At 43.4% G+C, this 24924-nt stretch overlaps 1 protein-coding gene across 1 annotated transcript in view; it reads left to right on the plus strand.

The window, feature by feature from the left end:
* The first annotated feature begins 2039 nt into the window (after nt 1–2039).
* Nucleotides 2040–24924, plus strand: part of pip5k1bb (phosphatidylinositol-4-phosphate 5-kinase, type I, beta b) — a 31714-nt gene continuing 8829 nt past the window's right edge. The window contains exons 1-7 of the mRNA XM_069682664.1: nt 2040–2255; nt 12803–12906; nt 13021–13089; nt 13643–13773; nt 16299–16416; nt 19026–19178; nt 19661–19960. Coding sequence (XP_069538765.1) covers nt 13021–13089; nt 13643–13773; nt 16299–16416; nt 19026–19178; nt 19661–19960 — 771 coding nt within the window. The 5' untranslated portion in view covers nt 2040–2255; nt 12803–12906. The remainder of the gene's footprint in view (nt 2256–12802; nt 12907–13020; nt 13090–13642; nt 13774–16298; nt 16417–19025; nt 19179–19660; nt 19961–24924) is intronic.

The following is a 24924-nucleotide window of genomic DNA, read 5'->3' on the forward strand; positions in this document are numbered from 1 at the left end:
CATTTTTGTTGGAGTTTTACGTAAGTTCTGAATACGTCTGCTTACGCCTCGTGTCTTCTGCCTGAGACTATGCAACTGTTTGCAGAAGTCAATGGTAAATCTTTCTTTCATGTCACCCTTGTCTGCCATGATATGCAATCTGTTAAATTGAAGAAAATAATGCTTTTTGCTACTAATCCGACTTGCTTTCACTTTGTATTCTGGTTGTCTTGCTTTCGCTGGGGGGTAAAATATTTCAGAATCAGCTTTATTGGCCAGGTATGTACACGTACAAGGAACTTAACTCTGATTTTTCTTTCAAATGATGCTTTCATTGTGTTTTGTTAAAATTAGGTTTAATATACATCTCTTTATTCCACAGTTGGCATAGTACTACCTATCATCGCAGTAGCTCTGTATTTCTATAAAAAGAGAAAAGGCGGCCAGCCGGCAAGGTAATAAGAATATATCATTGTAATTCACAAAGTTATTTTATTCATCTCCATGTCACCAACATATCCTGATGTTTAAAATGAATTTGTTTCAGTGACTCTGATGGGGCTGAACCACTGAGACAGATACATAACTCCTAAGACACCTGTGAGAGGTTAGTGAACATTAAATAGGCAGCTTCTGGCTCATAGTTTGTGTAAATGTAGATGTAAACACACTGATTCAGAGTTGATTTTTTTTTAACTCTTTCAGAGATACTGAGTGGTCCTGGATTGGATGACGGCAGCTGTCTCTATCAGGGACAAGAAAGACCGCAAGGTTGAAGTGCGCGTCGTGAAGGATGGGACAGCCAAGGTGTTCCTAAGGCCGATCTCAGAGACTGTGCTTCTTCTTTCTGAGCCATAGTGAGATACTGAGTGGTCCTGGATCGGATGATGGCAGCTGTCTCTACCGATGTGGAGCTTAAACTAATGCAGCCCTGGGATGTTCAGTCTTATTTGTCTGAGATCTTACACTTATTCTCAAACTCTCTCACATGTTAGTTTTCCACCTACACATGTTCATTGGCATTTATTTGTAGTTAGCTTCTATTTGTTTCTTTTTTTTTTTAGAAATATAAAGTGTAAACCGGTTAAATGCAAAGAGAAAGTGCCTGATATAATAACAAATAGTACAATAAGATATTCACACATTCATATTGTTTTGGCACATTATTTACAGTCATCTTTTAATGATCTTTTTGAGTAAATATAAACCCGCTTTTTAAATTTAAAAATGACTATCTTTAAGTCTTACTGCTTGGTCTGTAACACTGCTTGGCTTGATTTTATTGATGTACAGTCAACATCAGAAGCACATTTACTGTTTCTTTTACTTTGTTTTTTTACTCTGTAAAGCACTTAGAATTGCCTCAATGTATGAAATGTGCTACCAATTCAGCTGCCTTACCTCCCTATATTATTATGTTGCTCTGCCAATGAAAGGCGCCTGGTACTCCCACCACAACAGGGCCCCAAGTCGCTAACTAGACTCTTCTCCTCAGTAGTTCCCCGGTGGTGGAATGAGTTCCATTCGGTCCGCAGAGTCCCTTTCCACCTTTAAGAAGAAGCTAAAGACCCAGCTCTTTCATGAACACCTCTGACCTTAATGATATTGATGCTACTGATGATAATAACATTGAGGATGTAGTTTATGCTGACTAGGATTATTATTTAAAAAAAGAAAAGAAAAAGGACAAAAAAGCCTTGACACTGCCTGTCGGCACCAGTGTCCGATCACACTTGAAGCAGTTTGTTGGCACTTACGTGACTTTGTTCCCTCCTGTCTTGATCCTTGCTTGTGTTGTATTAACTCGTATTAAGTACGTCGCTTTGGACTAAAGCGTCTGCTAAATGAAATCTCATACCATGCAATATGTGAATTATCAATTTCAGGTTATTAAATAAAGAAAATCTTGGTTGTTGCTCTACAAACAGAGCTATTCTCTGGCCTGTTATTCCCTAGTTAGGCCAGCAGGGGGCAGGGAGTCGCTCAACATGTTCAGTGTCCACTGGCGCACTGAATGGCACGGTTGTATGTACAGAGGCAGGGCAGGGATATAGAGGCACACAGGCTTCTCGCTGCTCTCAGTGGAGGAGTGTCTCTGCAGTTGTACACAGGGCAGACTGTGGTGGAAATACACAGAGCATATATATTTTTCTCACCGCGTTTGTTTACGTGTGGTGGATCGACTGGTTCAGGGAAGGTTTCCTGCGAGGACTGCAGCAGCCACTCTGAGGAAAATATTATTTCTAAACGACTACCCGGAGGAAGACGACTGGCTGGTAAGACTACTGTGAGTTTGATGCATCTCGTGTCGATCACTTGATGTCTAGTTATCATTTATGTACCTGTTAAAAAAATAAATGTTACATTACGTTACATGTTTGAAAGTCTCCAGCGACAGGTGACAAACTGCAGGTGCGCTTCAGCTGTTACCGGATACAAGGCTGTTGGGCGATTTTACATGGTTATGTTTACGAATAACACCAAAAATTAAACGACAAAATGTAAATAACGGAGTGAATGGGATGTGATGGTGGTAGATGGGGTGGCTTATTTAACTGCCACCCCTAAACTCTTCATAAATGAAATTATTGTTGGGCTAAAGCTTGCCATGCAGTCCGTATAGATGTGAGACTGTCGTGTGTGCTGTCAGCTGGATGACCGTTTACTTTTTGCTGCTGTTTCTTAATGAGGAAGTTTGTTGTTTGTTGTGCTGGAACTCTGTCTAGCACTTTTACTGAGTAACTGGAAGTCTGTCTAGTTTAATGGGAAATGAGGCAAGCTTGTTGAAGGTTGTGTAACACATTAAGGGAATAAGGAAGAAAGTCACTGCTTCAGACTTCAGACAATAAGGGAAATCTGACCATAAGCCGCTGGTGTATGAGTGTTGAATAAAGCTAAGATCACTATTAACACCGGGCCCTGTTTAACCTTTTGTAATCCAAGTCATACAGATGCTAAATCCTTTTGGCTCAACATGTGTTGTGTTGCCAGGTGACGGATTGTGTTTTCCAAATGTATTATCAGTGAGCATTATTAGATCCTGTTCTTGACCATCCCTTCATTTCACTGGTGTGAGCCTCACTCCTCTTGACAGTGAAGTGCTACATTTCTTCTCCGGGTAATTGGCAGGCAGACTGTCGCTGTGAAATAGCTTTGCCCATTCAAGGAGGGAGAAAAGATAACTGGTTATCTTTGTATGTTTTACAGGGAGATTGAGAGCGGCCAATTGAGCAGGGAACAGCAATGCCCAGTGAGTGATCTGGTGAAGTCAATTGACTTACATAATATCTTTTGACAAAATATTAACTAATATATTATGTTTGTGTCTGAAAGGGAGTTTTGCTTTATCATAAGGAAAGGCGATAGGTCTTTTAGTGTGGTTTTCTTTCTCCTGTGAAAGAGGCAGATTCAGACCTGTGGCCCTTTGCAGGTTGTAGCCCTGTGCAGAGTGGTTAATAAAAGAAACATGCAATTTTGGGCACTGGATTATCACATATTGGAGAAACAGAATTATCATGTCATGGCTTTTAGGATGAGGACATGGTGTCACACAGCATTATGAGCCCGTGGTTTCCTTTCGGAACTTCCTGTTTCTTCCTCATTTGACTGGGAGTTGGGAATCGGCCCACGTTAAGGTCAGGTTGGTCAGCTTGCCGCAGAGGATGTTTGAAAGGGAAAACAGCTCATGCAAATCCCCTCCTCTCTCCTTGGGACGAACACCTGAGCTCCTGTGCTGTGCTGTCTTCTGCCCTCGCGCCGATATGTTGCTTGTTAGAGCGAGCAGCATCTGTGCATTATGTAACGTTTTCCATCTGAGTGGCAGCAGAAGTGCCACAGCACTGCAGAGCCAAAACCTTATCAACACCACTCCTATTTATTCTCAGCTCCTCTGGGGCTTTTACTTTGGCGGATTAGATTCTGTCTTTGATTAGGGATGTGATTGTGACGCTGACTGTAACTTTAAGCATTAATCAGTTAGTCTTTCACAGCAGAGGGACAAGTCTTCATCCGGTGCATGCTGTATGAGCTTCCTGTGCTGAGGTAGTTAACAACTATAAGGGTTTCAGTGCAGTCTTGTGATGTTGGGTCAAAGAGCAGTCTGTGTACTATGCTCATACTGTAGCATGGGATCCCAGTAGTGATAGGACCAAAATAACAGGCATATGAGGCTCATTAAGACAGTTACATAAGTCAGTGGCCTGAACAGTAATTCTCGCTCTCATTCCTGATAATGGTCTGACTGACCGATGTGTCTTGTGTCCACACACACACGGGTGTGGCCCCATGTCGGGTCTGGTTACATTCGAGATGGTCTGATGAAGAAATGCCTCACTGTGTTGTGATAATGAAACCCGGCACCTCGTTGTGTTTGTGTGTTTAGTGTAACCTCTCCTGTGACTACACCCTCTCTACTTCTTCCCTCAGAGGACCCTCTCTCACTCGTCCACAGTGGGTTTCGTTGTGTTCTGGGTTTGAAGAAGACGTGCTAATGTGCCGCGTCCCAGGTGCAATGAGTTGAAAGCATGACAAGAGGGTTTGTATTCTTTCCAGAGCTCACCGTCTCAGGTTATCCAGCACCGTGTCAGTCTTTCTTCTCAAGCAGAGCAAGCAAGCAAGGATCACTTGGTTCTTTCCAAACAGCTTAAAAACAGGATATAAATTTATCCTGTTATGTATCTTACTTTATTATGATTATAGATTATGTAGAATGCCGTGTAATGTAAAGTGTGGTTCTGCAGATTCAGATGGGTTAATGTGTGTTATACTGCGCTGCCATTTCCTTAGTAAGTCAGTGCCATCCCTTTATGGGTGGCTGCTAATGATTCACTTTTGAGTGGGTATTCTAGTTTTGTTAATCAATCACAAAAGTTACAATTTTGCCCTCAAAAATTCCAACTAGCAAGAAACCCCGAAACAATTAACAGATGAAATTAAAAGTAAGAAACACTTTATGATAATGTGATGGATTTCTGTGACGGATCATTTGAGAGTATAAAAACTTGATATTTAAACATCAGTCAGTATGAATCCTTTTGAACAAATCACTAAAACATTTAACACAATTATTTCAAGATATTATCTCGAAGGTATCAGTTTGTTCTCTTTGGCGGCACTTAATGGCGATAAACAGTAATTGTGGACTCTGTTGGCTCCGGTTTTAACGGTTCGAACTCCTGATTTTCCTCGCTGACGGTCGCTTTCCTTTTAAGACTGACAAATTTGTTTCTTTTCTTTGGATTTTCACTTATTTTTGAAGTTGTATCTGTAGTCATCGATCTTTTCTTTGTTTGTTCAGCCATAGTAGATTACTTTTTATTCGCAATACTTGCAGAGACCGGAAAAGCAGCCGCTTAGCTCCGCCTACCCTCTCTGGCAGACCAACCACTGCTGGGTGATGGAAAACGCGTCACTAACTGGGCGCCGCTTGTGATTTTTTCCACGAATGTCGCAGTCCATAATAATACTATACACTGCAAATGCAAAGGCTTTCATCAGTGGGCCATAGGCTCAGTCACCATTGTGTTACCTCATTTGGCGATAGATAGTGACTTTATTTAAATGAAAATCGAGATTATTACTTCCCGATAAAGACATTGTTTCTGAAATACTTAAACGACATCTTTGGTTTGTTTGTTCTCCAAAGTTTGTCACATAAAATGAAATGGACGAATGTGGGATAAGCTAATATAAGTAAGCATGTTTGTCTTTACTCTATTAATAAGGATAACTCTTTCATTGCTTATCACAGATTGAATTGTATCATTGGATTTGGATTCCCTTTCCAGAGCAGTATGAATCAGTGCACTGCTGATCAAGGAGGTGCTTTGTATCATAAAAGCCAGACAGGTCAGTGTGCAGTTTGACCCACACAGTCTATTGACTCGATGAGGTTCAGCCTCCACACTTCTGTTCAGCTGTGTACAGCACGTATACCTCGGCACGGCGTGAGCTGCTCTCTGTCTGTTATCTGTTTTATTGTCCTCGTTCATCTGCCAGGCTGCACTCATGTCAGCACATACCACATACTACTGATAGCCAACTAGGACTACATAGTCTTTTATTATAACTCCTGTGATCAATGTCCAGCCTAGTGGATATGAAAACGAAAGCTCACTGACATTATTTTTCACATTAATGGGACACACATAAACTCAGCTGTCTGTACTCAAAGTCTTGAAGTCTCTCCTTTCAAGGTCATGTACTACTGTTATAATAAATACAGTGAATCTGGATGTGGACTTCATCACATTGATCATGATGTCCTTTAGAGTGGAGACACCCCCTCCCCTCCCCCACCCCCTCTCCTGGCCTCGCAGCACATTGGCACCATCTTTTGAGAGGACAAAATAGTCTGCCAAACGAGGCCTTTAGTGGTAATTGGCTCATGATTGTGCCCCTCTGTATAACGATTGGTCGCTTGGAGGGTTGCAGGCCGAGCGATAGGTTGGCAGCCCCTCAGGAATTCAGATTATTCGGAGGTTGTGGTGTTTGGTGTTCTTCCTTGTAGTTGTTGTTGTTTTGGTCCCGCTGAGCGCCCCCCCCGATGTACCCCTCCTCCTTCTACTTTCCTGCCCTGCTAATGACAAGGCCCACTCAGGAGACCCTAGAGTTGGGAGGAGATACGGCAAAAAGAAGGGGTCAAAAAGCAAGACACAGAGGAGTGGGTGATGGCAAACAAGTGGGCAGTTAAAGAATGCAAAGATCTGACAAGAAAATCCTCTTTTTCTCCAGCAGCCTGCGTTTATTGACTTCTGATCAATAAAGGCAGCTGAACAAATCCCCTTTTACTCCTACGATTGATCTCTTCCGAGAATAATAAACAGTCGTGCCCTTAGCAATATGCATAGGTAGTAAACCTGCCTGTCACAGTGGTGGTTAAAGGAGAGTAATAAGAGGACCTTTGGACTCGAGGACATGACTGAGTTTACGCTGGGATGTGCAAGTCTCTCTCCTCTTCTCTGTGTGTCATGTGACCGTGTTTGCCACTGTGACGTTGGAAGCCGAGGCAGCCTGAGCAGATATCTCTGCTGGTTGAACATAATAAGCCTGCTGTAATAAGTTCTTGTCTCGGAGAGTGTCGAGCTGCAGTGTGTATCGCTCCATCAGGGCAGCCGATCCCTGCCTCCGTGTCTTTGGAGAAAGTCGTCTCTGTTTTCTCTCCATATACTCATCTCTGTGTCCCCTCCCCAGGTCCTTCACTGGAGTCATGTGACTCTCAGAGGGTGACCTCCTCCTCCTCCTCCTCACTGCGTCTCATGCAGAGTGGAAGTAGAGTGAGACACTCTCTGAATTACAAACACACAGGCCAAGTCCTCTCCTGGGGTTACTGGTATTCATGTTGTCTTAGAGAACATAAATCATAAAATTATTCTCTTCATTTTAGTTTGTGCAATGTATATTTTTTTATTACTGCAGGGGAAATTACTTTGCTTCGAATGAATCCTGACATGTGCCGTTGTTGCACATTGTTGTTGCACATTGTTGTTGCAGAAATCAAGAGGGAGGAACCTACTTCAAAACTATCCTACCATTATTCTCCATCTTTCTCCCTCCTTTTCTTTTCTTTCCCCTACTTCTGTCTAGCTTATTTTCCTGGTCGTGTCATATTTAAAAGGTCATACGCTCTGTAGGTGTCCTCCCTCGCTCCCTCCCACCTATTGTTTCTCTTTACTTGCTGGTGCCAAAAGGTCAAACACCATCCACGGTGTTAAATTGAACATTAAGCTAGTGATACTTGTCTGGCTAGTGTTATATCTCACATGTGCACACTGTTGAGCCCACCAAAACAAGTGCTCAGATTTATAGGGTACAGCACACTCTGTACACTCTGCACAGCGCGATGATGCATGTGTTATTCTTTTTGCAGCTTCACGTTGTTAAGATATAGATGCTGTATTTTTAGCCGTGCTAGCTCTGTTGAGCGGTCTGTTTTACACCACTATGTAATGAAATTCATATTCATAAAATAACGCATCCAAAAACTAAGTTTCCCATGAGTCTTTGCTGTACTTACAGATCTATACTAAAATATCGTAGCATGCTAACGGGATGACTTTTACATTCACACATGCTATAGGCTACATTAGCACTGGGACGTACCCTTCTGAATAAGGCAACAACATAGGCCAAACTTCCATTTTTGCTGTACCAAAATAGCAATACAGCTTTTCTCCACATTGTTAATCAAACCGGTCAAACATCCACACGGCTGCCTGTGAGGCTCCAGACTTTTTGTCTTGTTTAGACACACACTTCTCCTCCAGCTCTGCAGTGCAGCGCAGGGCCCGGCGTTAGCAGACAGACACTGTTCTGAAGCTGCAGCACAGCCCGTCCCTCAGAGAGACGATGAAAACAAACACACCTCCGGAGGATACAGTGAAATATAACAGATGCACTAAAATCACTCCAAAATAATACCTGCCTGCTGTTTTAAAACTTGGAGACTTAACAGGGGGAGAGACCAGAGAGGGTGTGTGCGTGAGAGAGATGTGTTTATAGGACCACAGCACGTGTGTGTTTCTGTGCACATGTTGAAAGTGTAAATGTTCTGTTCTGTTTGCTTTGTATGTGTTTGTATTTTTGTATAATTGATCTGTTTGAATTGGGTGGAGCCAGAGCAGAGATCCTGCAATGGGTGTGTTATTTTCTCAGTCTCATCTCTACCCCCCTCACCAAGTATAATTGTTATCGTATTGTTTTTTATTGTCTGTTTTTTTATCACTGATCTTTTCTGTGTGGCTAGTGGAGGAGAGCCCACACATTAGATGTTTGTTTCCAAACCACATGATTTATAACAGAACATGACACATTTCACAGAAGCAACTATTTAACACGGTTGGGGTAACTTAGCCAATTATGTAATCGCACTGACACACCAAGTCGGGAACAAGTGTTTACACAAGGCTTTATAATGATAACGACAAATGCCTCACATAAATTATGCAATACCTTTATTACTTTGTCATGTTGGCAATGGCCTCGGTATATTAAGTATTTTTCGATATAATAAGAAGGTTTAATTAATTGACACAAACAATAACCCGGTTTTTGGGAGGCGTAGTCAAGGATCAAAGCATTTAAGTTGATGAGGCCGCTCCCCCGCAGGCCGAGCTAAGCTGGCTCCACATGCATCTTCTTGATTGTATCCATCCAAATCCAGATATCTGTGCTTATCTAACATCTCACAGCCAGGGATTGTGAAGGTCATGAAAGCCCAGCAGTCCAGTCCTGAGAGCTCTGCTTTTCTGGTCCGCTATTGATTCTCCATTATGTCTCCGATCTGCTGCAGTAATCCAATAGTATCTGGGGACCGAGGCAAAGCAGAGCAAAAAGGAGGCTAAATGTAGAATCTGTGTCCCGGTGATAGAAAGGGAGGGAGCCTCCTCGGGTACTTTCTCAGCCTTGTTGTTGTGATGGTGGAGATTGAAGCTCCACTTTTAACACTAATAGGAGGCAGATTCCTGCCCTCATTATTACCACCACTGCCCAGCCTGCTGAAACCAATAAGGGAATATTACCACAGCTATGACTTGACAGGTCAGATGCTTTGGATCTGCATTTTTATCATACCAGACGGCCCATGTCTGCTCTCAGCAACGTATTTTCCTTGCCAGGACTGCTTGGCTACAGATAGACTGTTTGACTTCCATACAGGCAGACAGGCACCCTTGGCAGTAGCCCTGAAACCATGGAGGAGATATGGCATGAGAGCCAGTGTTTGATCTGCACTCAAGTGTGTTTGTTTGAAGGGCGGTAGAGTTTCTTAAGAGGGTGTGTGGACGAGCGAGGAGAGGGTTGTTTGGGATCGGAGAGAAGAGCCATGTAAGTAAGGAGAAGAGGTCACAAAGTGTGCCAGAAGTAGGATAACGAGAATGAAAAGTACATTGTTGACCAAGTCTGAGTCACAGGATGAGGAGCTTGGAGTTTTCTCGTTACATCTTTACTGGACATTTGATTTATCTGAGCACTGTAAGGCTGTTTATGCGTAATCCAAGCTTGAAAGGTGCATGAAGAGGACATTTAACCGCAGTGAATTTTCTTCATTCCTCTGACATTTTCTCTGGTCGACACTGCAGACAAAGTGTTGCAGAGTTTTACCATGAAGTACTGAGGGATCTTGACTTTCAGAAAGGCACATGAACAACCAACAATCCCTGTACACAGGCCAGCGCAAAGTGGTTTCCATTCTGATTTTCCTCTGTATCCTTCATCCAGAACACAACATCCACCATCTTCCAGAGGCATTGATTCAACAGGAATGCGTTTTTGTATCTTTAGCTCACAGTGATGTTATTGTGACTTCAGAGGTATCGTCTTCTTTGCTACGCTTGTGTATGCCTGTGGTGTTTGCAATGGGAGTGTACGGCAGTGGTAAGACACGGCTGATTAGGATGATCCATCCATCCATTTTTATCCACGCGTCCAACCATCTGTCTGCCTCTCTTTTGTCGAGAGGTGAACAACAGACCTGCTGTTGTTCACTGCAGCTGTGGGCCTCGCATGGATTGTTCTGGAAACAGTCTGTTGGAGCACCGGCTGGGTTGCGGGGTCAGGTGAGAGAGAGAGAGAGAGAGAGAGAGAGAGAGAGAGAGAGAGAGGGGCCATACAATCCCTTTTTAAGAGACCAGGGCTGAGCAGAGAGCCACACAGGCTCATTAAAATTCCTCAGGTTCACAGATTAGTGTAATGGCTGAGGTGAATCAACACCTCATTACTCAGCGCTGAAGAGAAATATTCTGATTCATTTCTCATTACACGGCGAATGATTGATAACCGGATTATGTTGCCTAAAGACCATTCCAGCTGACTAATGCCTCCTCTCCACTCTGACAAAGTCATGCAACAAAGTTTGATCTCGTCATTCAGGATGAGTTAGCAGATTTAGTGTGACCTTTTGTTCTCATTTCCTCCCCGAGAAGGAAAGATTGAATATTATTTTAAAGGCGACGGAGAAGATATAAACAATGCGCTGACAAGAACAAAGACAGATAGCTGGAGACGGGAGGTGTGCTTCCAGTATCAGTGTTGTCTCTTTGTTTATAGCAACAGAAGAGCTGTTGGACTGATGAGACGTCAGTCTGGAGATAAGAGTTCAGCATCTGCTGCATTCTTTTAATATCTGAACCTGTGTGTGTGTGTGTGTGTGTGTGTGTGTGTGTGTGTGTGTGTGTGAATATTCATTCATCTAAAGACACAAGTGCCCTTTTGAAGTCTATTTTTAAACATGGCTACAACGTATCTGGTAAAGATGCACCGATGCATCGGCTGCTTATCGGAATCGTCCGATATTGGCCGTGTTGACAGACATCGGCACATCTGCAAATAAGGTGGCATGCGCCGATGGCAGTAGCCGATGTTTTTATTTTTTAACTGCTTTGTGCAGTAAATTTAATTGTAACATAAAAGTATTTATGTTTTCAGAAAGATTTTTGTTCGGCTATGTAAGCACTGAAAAATGTTTGTACTATGACCAGGTTATTTTTATGTCAAAGAAGTTTAAGTAAAAAGATGTTTTGGGAATTTGAAAGGTGGAATTCATGCTTTCTCAAAGTGATGAAGGCCTGATTAATTTTTTATAATTAAAGTTAATTGTGGCTCCTCCAGACGAGGGCATTAATAATTACAAAAATTACAGATATTGAAAAAACATCAGCCATCGGCAAAATTGTTCGGTGTTGGTATCGGCCCTGATTTTCTCAATCAGTGCATCCTTAATATCTGGTGTTTTTGAAGTATGATGCAGCATTTTCTCTTTGCAGACTCACAGTGCTGTAGCTTGTAGTCAGACTTTCAGAATAAAACGATGCCATGTTTGACGTACAATACGTTCAGATTTCATTGGGATGTGATTGATGGTCACACAGCAGGTGACTGGAGGACACGGTGCCACAACCGCTGATGAAGCAGAAACACATTATGCAATAGTTGTGGCTCTGATGCCTGCAGGTGCATTTATATGCAGGTGAGGTGCTGACTGCAGGCTCGCCAGAGCTGAACAGACAAAGTCCAAATTTTGCAGGTTTTACTATGTAGCCTCTTCTCTGTATTTCAAAGTCGCTCTGAGGCAGAGTTACGTCACAGTTTAATCAACTTGTGTCACTCTGTTCTCTGGAGAGCGAGGGAGTGAAACGGGACGAAAGCACGCTGGAAAAAATAAGGAGGGAATGAAAGAAAGTGACAGGGAGTGGTACAGTAAAATCCACAGAGAACATTTAAGGAAGTGAGACAGACTGGCGTTTTTGTGGCTCAGTAAGGACTCGGTTGTGCTGTAAGCTGGGCAGCGCCAGCAGATCACATTCAGGCTCCCGGGGGGCTACACCTCATTCATACACACCCTGTGGCTCTGCTGCTTTATGAGGTGTTATTTATCCATCCCACACACACACATACACACACTCATGCATACACACGGCCTTGACTATGGAAGGAATTATGAGGAGGAGAAGGTCTTGCTTTCTATGCCATCGCTGTGCGATTTGCGAGGTGATGGCTAAACGGACAATCAGGATCGTATTGTTCCCCAAAGCACGACAAACAAGAAGAGTAGGTAGATGGTTGCACACATAGATTAACAATTCATCATGAGTTACTGTCGAAGCAGCCATCTCTCTCTACATACATGTTCGACAGTGAGAGGATAGCAATTTGCCTCCCCTGTCAGGCAGAAAAGGAGGGCGATGGCGTTAAAAACATGTTCCCTTCCATCCTCAGCTTGTCACTAGTTAACTCTGGAGCAGCTTCACATAATGTGGATGCTGTGAGCATTTTTTTGCCCTGGTTTTGGTTTAGTGTGTAATAATGGGCCTCTATGTGTCTCCTGCAGAGGGTCCCTCGACTGAGAGTCACTTCCTGATGTTCGCTGTGGCCGACAATCAAGAGATGTCGCCCTGATTGCTGTTCGTCGGGCGCAGCTTTCCATTAAGCAAGGTAGCGCTTAATGCTAGTGCTTTTTTCAGTCACCATATTACTGATGTAAGTAGCAGCTTTAAGGTGTGAAATTATCGTATTGTAGATTAATTCAGCCCTTTGTGCCTCTTTCAGATGTCAACCACAACAGAAAATGGGATGGGAGGACCTTGGAACACAAGCAGAGAGAAAACATACAAAAAGGTAAAAAAAATCTGTCTTTGGTTTTAATTTAACTTCCATAACATATGTTTTTGAGTGTCACTGTTTAGAGTCAACAGGTCTAAAAGTTCTCTACTTCAAATGTCACATGAGTCCTCATAAATGTCCTCAGCACATAATGTCCTGACCCCTGCCAGGGCCAGCTGCCAGAGATCAGTCAAGTGCCTGTCACACTTGTTTTTCTTTCCTTTTTCTTGCTTTAGACGTCACACTTTATGGCAGCATTTCTTAACATGTTCCCATTATAGGGCATACAAGGCTAGCACTGTTTAGGTCGGGTCTTAAAACTGATCAAAGGTGTTTTTGTGAGCTCGGACCTAACAAGAGGACTAGTATGTTTGTGTGTTTTATGGGCTTGTATGGGAATTAAAATTCAACCATATAAATGTCCTGGACTAAGTGTCTCATTGTGAAATAACTTCCTATAATAAACTAGAATCTGTACATAAATAAAAATGTTCACATGTACACCCATTGGTGTGTGTAATGGGCACAGCAGTGACAGTTTGCTATAAGTCTCTATTTCCCCCTCTAGACGACGTCATCAGCCTTGAAAGGTGCCATTCAGCTGGGCATTGGCTATACAGTGGGCAACCTCACCTCCAAGCCTGACAGAGATGTGCTTATGCAAGACTTCTATGTGGTGGAGAGCGTCTTTCTGCCAAGGTTAGTGCCACAGCCTTTATACACAACAAGGCATCGCCTATAATGAGTTATTCGTATCGTAATATTTTTCACATTGTCATCACAATAACAGCCAGACTGTTGCGTAAGCTCAGGGTTATTTGTCTACAAGAGTCAGTGAATCAGAGCTGCTTCATAAAAAACAGGTTATGTGTAGGTGGGAACAGGCAGCCTGTCTCTGCTAAGTGAATGAATGGAAAACGACTAGCCTTGCCTGTCTGCCCGCTCTCATATTATTAGCCTGCATCTTGTATTGAAAACATTAAGAACTATTATTAATCATGCCCAGTGGAAACTGCAGGCGCTGGACATCCAGTCCAAACAAATACTGCTCGCGCAAACCGCCCGCTCATCATTTATCCAACAAAGTGAATTTTGCTGGTCTAAGTCATGATGCAGGGATGAAACTATTCTAGTGGATAATCCTGCCAAGAACTGTGAAATCAGCTTACTGTGTGCCTCTTACTGCCACAGGGCAAAACGTATGTCAGTGTGGGGCCGCTCCGTCATCTCACGCTGCCCTCAGCTTAAAGAAGCATTTTATGTAATCTAAAACAGGAGCCGCGAATTCTTCGAAAGTGTGTCTCATGTATTCACACATGCTGTATCTAATTTGACCATTAATCAGTGTAACAATGTGTCTTATTACCGCTTACAGTATCAGAGTCAGTTTTATGCGATTTGGACGCTTAAATTCTTAATAAAAAATGCACGTTTTCTACTTTTTTATCACTAATTCAAAACTTTGACTCTGAAGCTTGACGAAGAGAACTTGTGTCTGTAAGGCTTTGTGGTTTACCTTTCCAAACCTGCACCAGGATATGCAAACTGAGTATGGTTTATGCAAACCTAGTCTTGGCACGCACATTTACTGCCGCGTTCCTCAGCAACAGCCAAACATTAGTCCTGCTCTGGGTGTTGGCCTTACAGTGACGAGTGTTTGAAATCCTGCTGTAGCTTTGTTACATCATCATCTGCGCCCAGTGTCAACAGTTTTCATATAATGGTGAAATAAACTGAAAGTTATTGTTACCCTCAGGGCCTGCCTTTCACACAGGAGAGCGTACTTAAATAAAGAATATCAAGGCTGCGTGTTAGGAAACGGGATAAATACAGAAGACAGAACAAATGAGACATAATCAGCTCGGAGGGGAAATTGATGTCGACTATTTTCCTCTTTATTGCCTTTAAATTCTCTAAGTGTTTCTGTTTTGTTCTATAATTGCACACAAACACAAACCTCTTCTTCCTTCACGCTGACAAAGCATCCTGAGAGAGAGGCTGAGTGATGGAGACGGCTCTCAGATGCTGTTATCGCCTTCCTCCCTCTCACCCCTCCGCTCCCTCTCTTCATCCCTGTGTTGTTGCTCCTCTCCTCTCTTTTTTTTCCCACTGTTGTTTGTCCTGTCAGGCGAGTTTCGGATGGCCGGAGATGTTACAGATAACTTTAACGCACAGTTTTTTTTTGTCTCTCAGTGCATTTGTTTCCGACAACCAGCACACGTCTTTCACACACGCAGATGGCTCTCTGATTGCATTGAATGAAACGTTTGCAGGTGCCGTGTTTTGCTGAATAGTTTCCAAGCGAGGCGTGCGTTACCATCACGGACTGTCAGTCATTGATGAAAGATAAATGTTGTTGCCCTCGCACTCTAAACAGAGCAGTCAGATTTCAGCGTAGAGTAATCACAGGTGTAGTGTTACACTGGAGGGCATGATTGTTGCCTGTATACGATTACAAGAGAAAAGACAGAAGCCTCTTTACCCTGATAAAGTTCTCAGGATTTTAACCAGATTTAGAGGTTGCCTGGAAAACAAAAACCTTTATTAACCTAATTCTTTATTTTTTGGGTCAGAGCGATTCATTTCAGTGAGTTTATATGATGAAAAAGGCTGACTCATGCTAAGCTTTTAGTCATGCTTTCTGCCGTGTCTCGGTGTTCCCCTCGGACGCAAGTTACAAAACAAGCTTGCTCTTTATCTTGAGCCGTCTGAGAATGTCAGCTCTCTTTGTACAACAAAAAAATGTAGGTTATTCGTGTGTGTTGTTATTATTTGTCTAGTATATATTCCCTTCCTCCCTCACAGAGTCGGGGCTCATGTGTTGTGTGGTTTTGTTTAGAGCCAGTAATCAGAGCCTCCTTCAGTCTCCAGGCGAAGAACTCTATACAGGCCAGTTCTTCAGCACAATACTGGTGAATCTGGGTTCCCATGGATGACTTTACTGAAGCCTGTTCATTCATGGGTGGAGCACATTACAAGGGCCCACTGATACACTTACTAGGAGTCAATAGCCTCGATATCCAGGCACAAAGATTGGTGTAAGGCTTCACTTTCCCCCCTTGTGCTGCCTGCATGAGAGCTTTGGTTGGAAGATAATGACTTCTCTTATATAATGTTAAAGTTTCCGTTAACCCCCTTGTTTTAGTAGTTTTAGAATAATGTTTCTAATGTACCGTATATGTTTTTCTCCCGGTGTGCTTGGTTTTTTTCATCGCACATCCCAGTGAGGGAAGTAACCTGACCCCGGCACATCACTACCCCGACTTCCGCTTCAAGACCTACGCCCCGCTGGCCTTCAGATACTTCAGGGATCTGTTCGGCATCAAGCCTGACGACTACCTGGTAAGACTTAAACCTGTGACATGTGGCGTTAATAAATCAAGGATAAACATCAGATCCGTTTCACCTACTGTAACGTCAACTTTTACCACCAGCAGCAGATAAAATAGTTTGGCATGTTTTGAAACATCCTGACTTCCTGGAGTCCAGCCTGGCCAGGAAGTCACTGCTCCCTTCCAAGAAACAGTCCTCCAAATAACCCCTTGTAAAACAACAAATTCTCATCTTGAAACTCGTCATTTATACGACCAAACATCCTCCGTGCAGGGGAAAATCAGAACAGAGGGATGGCCCTAAGGTAAATATTGGGCTGCGGGAGATATTAAACGTAATAACTGAGCTAACGGAGCGTGCCCTCATTACGACGGCTTTAATCAGCTCCCAGAGCTGCGTGAAATCAACAGATCATTCTGTGATTTCCCCGCAGAATCAGACAAACGCAGACTGAGATAGAGGCGGTGATGTTTTAAAAGAGACTCTGCATTTTTGTTTGCTTATTGGCACATGTTTCCCATCTGTAATCTCTCAGTGACGCCTAGGGTGTCTAACATCCCTCACGAGGCATGTTCAAACAGCCCTGTCACAGCCATTATGTATACACCCTACACCCATCCTCTATGTTAATTTAATTTGCTGCTCACCACAGAGCACCTTGTTGCCATATTCATCCCTACTTAACACGTACGCCTCTTGCTAGGAACCAAATTAGATTTTGTGTAATCTTGTTTGAGCTTTATTATAATGTGACGTTGTTTCCTATTCTCTCCCTGCCTCCGAGCCTTTTGACAACCGTGCAGCTGCATTCTTGTTTTTGAGTGCTACATTTGTGCGTGAGTGAAAGGACTAAACAATGTAAGTTAACTTCAAGGCAGTTAGCGGAGGACGGCATAAGACACTGCTGCTCAGAGGATGTACTGTTGATTGATGTCCGTGAGGTGATGATAAATTCATTCAGACAGAAGCCACGCAGCAGAGTCTAATTAAAACAGAGAGCACACACACACGCGCCCACACACACACAGAGTATCCTGGATGCAAATGCAATAAACAGGGATAAATTGGTGCTGGTAACTGCAGATGGTCATCAGCGTGAGAGTCCCTGCAGACGGAGAGCGATCGCCTCCAGTGCTTCTCCTCCTCTCTGAACATGTTGCTCTCATATCGCACTGATTAACATCTAACCCGCATCTTCAGGCCGCTGCTCTCACAGCCTCTCACTCACACGTTGATTACCACGCTGGGATGAAGACGCTCGATGTGTTGTGGTGTTTTTGAGACGCAGTTCTAGCGGTAATTGGACCTTATTATCCTCGGCTGTGGAGCTTATGCCTCTGTCCGTGTTAGTGGGTTTGTTTGCTGCCTTTCAGCAGCAGGCGTCAAATGTCTGTGGACTTTTATTAAAGTTCGGGTCATATGATCCAGAGATGGTGTTTCTGCAATGAACTGATTCTGTTTTTCTTTTTATTATCTACTAAAAGGCTTGGTCTTGTTGCTCTTTTGACTGAATTCACCATATTCCCATGACATCTACATTACTCTGATGTCGCGCTCAGGGTTAGGGCAGCTCAAATGTTGGTATATATAATGCTAACATGCATATTGATAACATGTTAGCATTAGCTTCCTTTAGAAAACAGCTATTGTTAGCATACAATACAACCACTTCCTAGTTAGCAAAGACTTTACACTACACTTGTTACACTTGGGGGCGGCTGTGGCTTAGTGGAAGAGTCGGTCATCCTTCAATCGGAAGGTCGGAGGTCCGATCCCCAGCTCCCTCAGGCTACATGTCGAAGTGTCCTTGGGCAAGACACTGAACCCCAAATTGCTCCCGGTGGCATAGCCAACGGGTATGAATGTGATATCTGGTTGACAGTTGGGCACTCTACGTAGCAGCCTCTGCCATCAGTGTGTGAATGGGTGAATGTGATATGTAGTGTAAAAGCAGCTTTGAGTGGTTGCAAAGACTAGAAAAGCACTATATAAGTACAGTCCATTCGTTACATTATACACTAAATATTAGCTGTCAGCCACGTCCTAGCTAACGGTAATGTTAGCTAACGGTAATGTTAGCTAGTAAGCGGCTAAATTATATTGAGCAGAATGAGTCATCAAATATGTTGTTTTAACATGAAATAAGGCAGGATTTTTATTGTTCCCTGCCTTTTAACTTTATTAAAAATCTAGAAGCGATGAAATGATAATGAACAACCTTATGATGAACAACAGCCGTATGATATAATGACAGCGTTTGAGCTTCCCATCCTGAGCAGACGTCAGAGAGAAATCACCTCTGTGTGAATATGTTTAATGATCCCTACAGCCAGGTTCCCTAATATGGAGAAGGCCTTTCCAGTAAAGTGGGGGCTATTTAAGTGGCATATTGATGGTTGAAATGTAATGTCCTAGTGTACATTTTCAGTGTCTATTTCTGGCCAAACAGGGAATGTAGCCAAAAACAAGTATTTGGAAATGCTTTTGCATCGTAGGATTTACTGCAAATATCCTGAATCTTTACTGCACTCCTGTAGCATCTTTGTTTATCATGTAGAACATAAAAAATACATGTAATATTCTATGTTGTAAGAGCTGTCATTGTTTCTTCTTCTCAGTACTCCCTGGTAAACGAGCCCCTGATTGAGCTGACCAACCCGGGGGCCAGCGGCTCTCTCTTCTACCTAACCAGCGATGACGAGTTCATCATTAAAACCGTCCAGCACAAAGAGGCCAAGTTTCTCCAGAGATTGCTACCTGGATACTACATGGTGAGACACTCATAGTTGCGTTGTGAGGTCACCAGGACATGCACAGGTGGATACACGCTCGCTTTGAGTGGTGAATGGTGTCCAAAACCCTCTTGAATAGATGACTCATCAGATGCTGTGGTGGCATAAATGAGATGCAGCGAGCGCTCTCATTAGCTCCAGCTGTAGGGCACCATCAGACTGAGAAAGTGTTAGAGCTGAAGGGATGGAGAACCAGTGGCTGCACGCACTGAAATCAAACATTAGTCACTTATTCATACTGTAACCTACATAGATTTTAAGATCCCCTGCAACCTTATCGACTGTAACCTCACATTGGGCTTTCTGCAGCAACATAAATACCTGAAATCCTATGAAATTATCAGGTATTTTGCAACATAATTTAACCAAACTTTTACCTTTTATCTCACTCAGAGCTACCTAATTAGATTCAAAGTATTCTGGGTCCTACACTGCGACTGAAGCTGTCTCTCACTTCACAGAACCTGAACCAGAATCCGCGCACGCTGCTGCCCAAGTTCTACGGACTTTACTGCATCCAATCCGGAGGCATCAACATCCGGCTGGTGGTGATGAACAACGTGCTGCCGCGCTCCGTCAAAATGCACTACAAATACGACCTGAAAGGATCCACCTACAAGAGACGAGCGTCGAGGAAAGAGCGAGAGAAGAATTCTCCGACCTACAAAGATCTGGACTTCCAGGACATGCACGAAGAAGGACTTTACTTTGACGCAGAGACGTACAACAACCTGATGAAGACACTGCAGAGAGACTGTCGGGTAGGCGCTCTTTATTCTTGTCTCTGTCTGTTCTGAGAGGCTTTAAAGTTGCAAAGTCATACCACAACAGGAAGGTCACTTTCATTCCATAAAAGGCATCTGTGCAGCAAACAAAGAAGTCTAGGATCAGATGATTTTCATTACCAGAATACTTTCCTTCAGACGTTTCTGTTGAATTCTCATGCTATCATTCCTTCACTAACTGTGTGCAGCAAAGCCCCACATGGACATAATGTCATGTGCCATATCAGAGCTCAGAGCTGATCGCTTTGAACCTGGGAATTCACTGGAGTGGGGGGACATGACTAACCTCCCGTTCTTGTGACCAATTATGGGAGCTTAATGAGAATAAGTTAGATCAGCTAGACAACTGGATAGCATGTGTGCATCTGAGATGGAAAAGAGAGTTTTCCATGTGTTTGTGTGAGTGAGATCGATCAGCGTTTGGCTCTGTTCTCCCGTCTCTGCTGCCATGTTTCAGTCCATGACAGCTCTCCAAACACTGAATGTGATTAAGACATGATCCTGGTAGCGTGAGAGACTCAGAGCTCGGACCAAAGATAGACCTCCAAACTAAACGCTCACATTCTTCTCTATTTTAAGGATAATTGGAGTTCAATAGAAAATGTGCTCTGTGCTCTGATGGTCCACAAGTATTCTGCTGCTTTTAGAAGCATGCAAACAAACATAAAACATAATCAGAAAGAGCTCAGACATTCTCACTGAAGGACCACATAGTACAGTATATTTTCATGTTTTGCTGACGTGTTTGCAGACCACTTTTGTAGCGGAGTAACAGGCCTCCAGGCTTTAAAGAACCAGAAAAGAAGAGCTGACTTAGTGTTTGGCTCGCCTCTCAAATAACAACAACAAAGACAATGTGGTGAAGAGACCACAGAGATGTATGCTAGAGATGTGAAATAAAGCCACTGATGAATCGTTTAACAGTGAAACATTGGACCTCAGACTGCACAATGAGTCCTTTGTGTTGGCGTCTCAGCAAACTAAATGTGTATTTCTGCAGTGACATTCCTACACTGCTGTACTTTATGTGGACAAAGCGGATGGACTCCGGGAGTAGCTTTATGAGTGATGACAGTGTGGCTTTCAGACACTGATTTAATGTGTTTTTACCCTCATAGTGGCCAGTTAATTATGGGGTTTAAATCCTAAAGCACCCTGTGCTGTAATCCCATTCGTTCTGCTCGACTTACAGTAACTGCACTCACTCACACACACACACACACACACGTGTGTATGTGTGTGTGCACACACAGCTTTCCCATGGGCTCTGATATGAAACCTGGAATCTGACCAGGATGTTACTGTAAGTGGTGGTCTGTCTCAGAAGAGGACTAGAGACCTGGAAGAGAGACTTCCGGTCAGCTGGGTCCGGTCAGCCACTCGATGACTTCCATTACACCAACCTCAGCTTAAAAGGTTCATTTTTTTACTGTGTGGGAAAAGATCAACCTTGATGGCTTTATGACCGAACGATGATTGATGACGCATGGAACTGAATTAGCGGTAATGAACAGTGTGATGCTGTGGGTATATTTAGTTTAGCCTGTTAAGTAACAGAGCGCTCTCTTCTCCTCCTCTCTCCTCTCCTCTTTCCTTCCCTTCTTTTTCTTCTTCTCTTCTTTGTGTGAACACAGCGTCTCTAAATTAAAGTACATTTACTCAAGTGGATATTTTAGTTACTTGTACTTTATACTTCTACTACACTAAAATTCAGACAGAATTTCGTACATTTTACTCCACAAAATGATGATCAGAGAACGTCCAACACAACATTTTTGCTTCACCTAAGACAACTTCAACAGAAAAATCATGATCATATCTTATATAATTGTATTTTTTTCTGCATTGACTTACTACTCCTTAAAGGGATAGTTCAGATTTATGGAAGTGAGGTTGTATGAGGTACTTATCGATAATAAGTGTACCACGTACAGTAGATAACAGTGTGCGCTGCACGCGTAGGTATACAGGGCCGTTGTGCGGCGTAAGACATAGTGCCCAGGGAAAGGGCTGTCTGAAGTCAATGTGAAGCGGAGACAAAAAACTAAAATACAGCGTACACTTCAACTGAAATGTTTGTTTATATGTTGGACTCTTTTAAGTGGCTAAAGTACATAGTGCTCCTGACCCCGTCTGCAGCAGTGCGTAGCTTAGCTTCTGTGTGGGAACGCCGGCCGTGCCAACTGTTATATACTGTACGTATTACTATTCATTCGTACCTCATACAACACTACTTCAAAATATCCGAACTATCCCTTTAAGTACATTGTCCAGTGTGTTAGTAGTACTTTGGTAAAGGAGCTAACACTCCCTCCAGTCTCATGACTTGACATGACTTCAGTTATGTAACTAGTTTGCGGTTTGCGTTGCTCTTTTGGGAAAGTGGAGAACTCTGCGAGCAGAGGTGTGTAAACAGGTGCGAACAACTGTCGCTCTCCCACATTTGAACTCAAACAGTATCTTTATTTCTAGCTTTTGGGCAAACCTAAGTCTTGTGATGTTTGTTTAAAGTGAGATTACCAGAAATTCACATGAGCTTGGGGCGATCTCTTCAGGTTACGGCCTCTCTCATCATCATTAACCAACATGCTGACTTTGTCGACACTTCTGTGTTTTTATAAGCAGTTAACAGCCGGAGCGACATCCTCCCCTCTCGCTAAGTCAGTGGTTTCTTAACCTGGCAGCACACACACATTTACAGCCCGGGCCATGCGCTGTCTACCTGCTATGTGTGCATGTACTGGCCTTTGTGTGATGTATATGGTGTGTGCGCCTGTATGTATGTGAATCACACTGTTGTCCAGCAGCTGTTAGAGACTATGTGCTGTACAGTTTGTTATTGTCACGGCTTCCTGCCCTCGCCTCCTGAGCGGGAAGCAAAGTGCCCGCTAAGCAGAATCGCCGTCCATTTCCATGAGTAAGCAGCTAACCCCGTCACCCCAGGAGAGGCTGCGGATCAAAACACAGAGGAGGGTCTGCAGGAGCCGAGCTACAGGGGGCGAGGGGCGTGGAGGGAACGAGGAAGTGGAAGGGTGATTGTTGTGCTGTGAAAGAACATGTGGCGAAGCCTCGGAAAAGTACCTTTTGCTGCTTTTCCTTTGCTTGGAGCGCTGTGATCTCAGTTTCATAGGAATGTGGGAGGTCAAAGCTGAAGCAAACAGCAGAAAAAAGAGACAAAGCAGAGGATGAGCAATGCGTTTGAGAGGATCAAATATTTCTGCTCTGAGGGACATTTCCAGGGAAAGCGCTGGATTCGCTCCTTTTAAGTCTGCTCTCTTCATTACTCTGCAGCTCCCCTGATGCTCCCATAATGCCAAAACAACACAAGGCATTAATAATTCATGTTGAACTCTAATGTTCGCAGAGAGTGAGTGTGTGTTTGTATCGTTCTGATTCTGGCTGCGTGTGTTTGACTTGAATCGGAGCATCAGGTCCCTGTTGTGTTACAAGGACTGCAGCAGCTGTGTGCGAGACGAAACGATGATAGTGATGCTGACGGTGATGTCAAGCTGCTGAGTTTGACAGCCGATACCTCGTCATGTTGGGGACAACAAGGCCAAACGACATCTGTACAGTACAGTGTGTTTGAGAAATCTCTCATACAAAGTGCGGGATAAAAATTCAGACAACGTAGGCATGCATTGTTGGAAGTAGTGGGACAGCAGTCCAGCCAATCATAAACAACTATTTACTGTACGGTCCCCCTCTTCATGTGACAACAATGGCTTCTCTCACGCTCAGCTGCAGAAGGCCCTGACCCTGCAGTCAGAAATCAGCGAGGCTTCGACAAGACTCAGTCACAGTTACTTAAACTACGCATGAAACCACAAATAATCGGTTGATCTAGTGATGTACTGATTTTCTCTATAAAGTCTTTGTGCCTTTAAAAGTCCAAACAAGTGTCGACTCATGGGTAGCAGCAGGTTGTACTCGTGAATTATTGAGGCATACTATAGCGGAGTTCTTCCTGTGATTGTAACTGAACCCAGGGGTGTAGTGTCACAACAGACAGACTCATACTCATAAAGAGTGCAGTGTATTAGTGTCACTGCAAAGTGGGGCACACTGGTGAGCACTGTGTGGAGCGCTAAAGCCCCGCTAACACAGAGGTGGCTGGGCGGAGGAGTGCTGCTTCATGGCTGATTTAGTGTCAAACATCAGACATTTGTTGAAGATTAAGGGACGCTGTGACACGGCTCACGTCCTACAGGAGTTGTAGGATTAACTCTCATTCACTGTGAGAAAACTGAGCTGTGTTTGAGAATGTGTCCATACGTATAGACGGCAATTTTCAGAAGCTGAGGAAAATATTGTACGACATAAATTGCAGCTGTTTTTTCTTTCTGCTGTGAAGGTTTGATTGTTTGCCCGGGAGAGCTGGGGCACGGGCACACAGTAATGGCCTTCTGTAGGCAGCCTGGTGTGCGTGGCTCTATTAAAAATGGCTGCAGTCTGAATAGGCTGGGGGAGTTGGGAGTGAAGGGATGCAAATCGTTGATATGGAAAAGGCAGAGCTCGAACAAAAGCCCCAGTGTTTGTTTGTGTCCGTCATTACGTCTAGTATGGATGTGCGTGTCTCTATCACAGATGCATATTTACCACCAACACACATAACGTCTGCTCTGACCGTGCATTGAGAACGTCTTATCCAGAGAAAGATAAGAGGAAGTGTTAGGTCAACTTCAAAACACTATTGGTCTCACATTCTTCACTGAAATAGGCCAGCTCTCTGCATTCTGGGTCACGGCTCTCTTTGATTATATCAGAAGTTTTTTCATTGCTTCAAATCCTATTAGGCTGAGGAATATGTTATGTATAGTGTGTATGTAAGATTGCCCAATACAATTATGATGAACTTCAAACAAATTTCAAATTTTTTATCCGCTCTGATTATCTCTTCACTCCTTCTCTGTGGCTTTTATCATCCAAACAAACACACA

Source organism: Semicossyphus pulcher, unplaced genomic scaffold, assembly GCF_022749685.1.
Source record: "Semicossyphus pulcher isolate SPU_LCO1_2020_fin unplaced genomic scaffold, fSemPul1.0.p SCAF_6, whole genome shotgun sequence".
Taxonomy (NCBI): domain Eukaryota; kingdom Metazoa; phylum Chordata; class Actinopteri; order Labriformes; family Labridae; genus Semicossyphus; species Semicossyphus pulcher.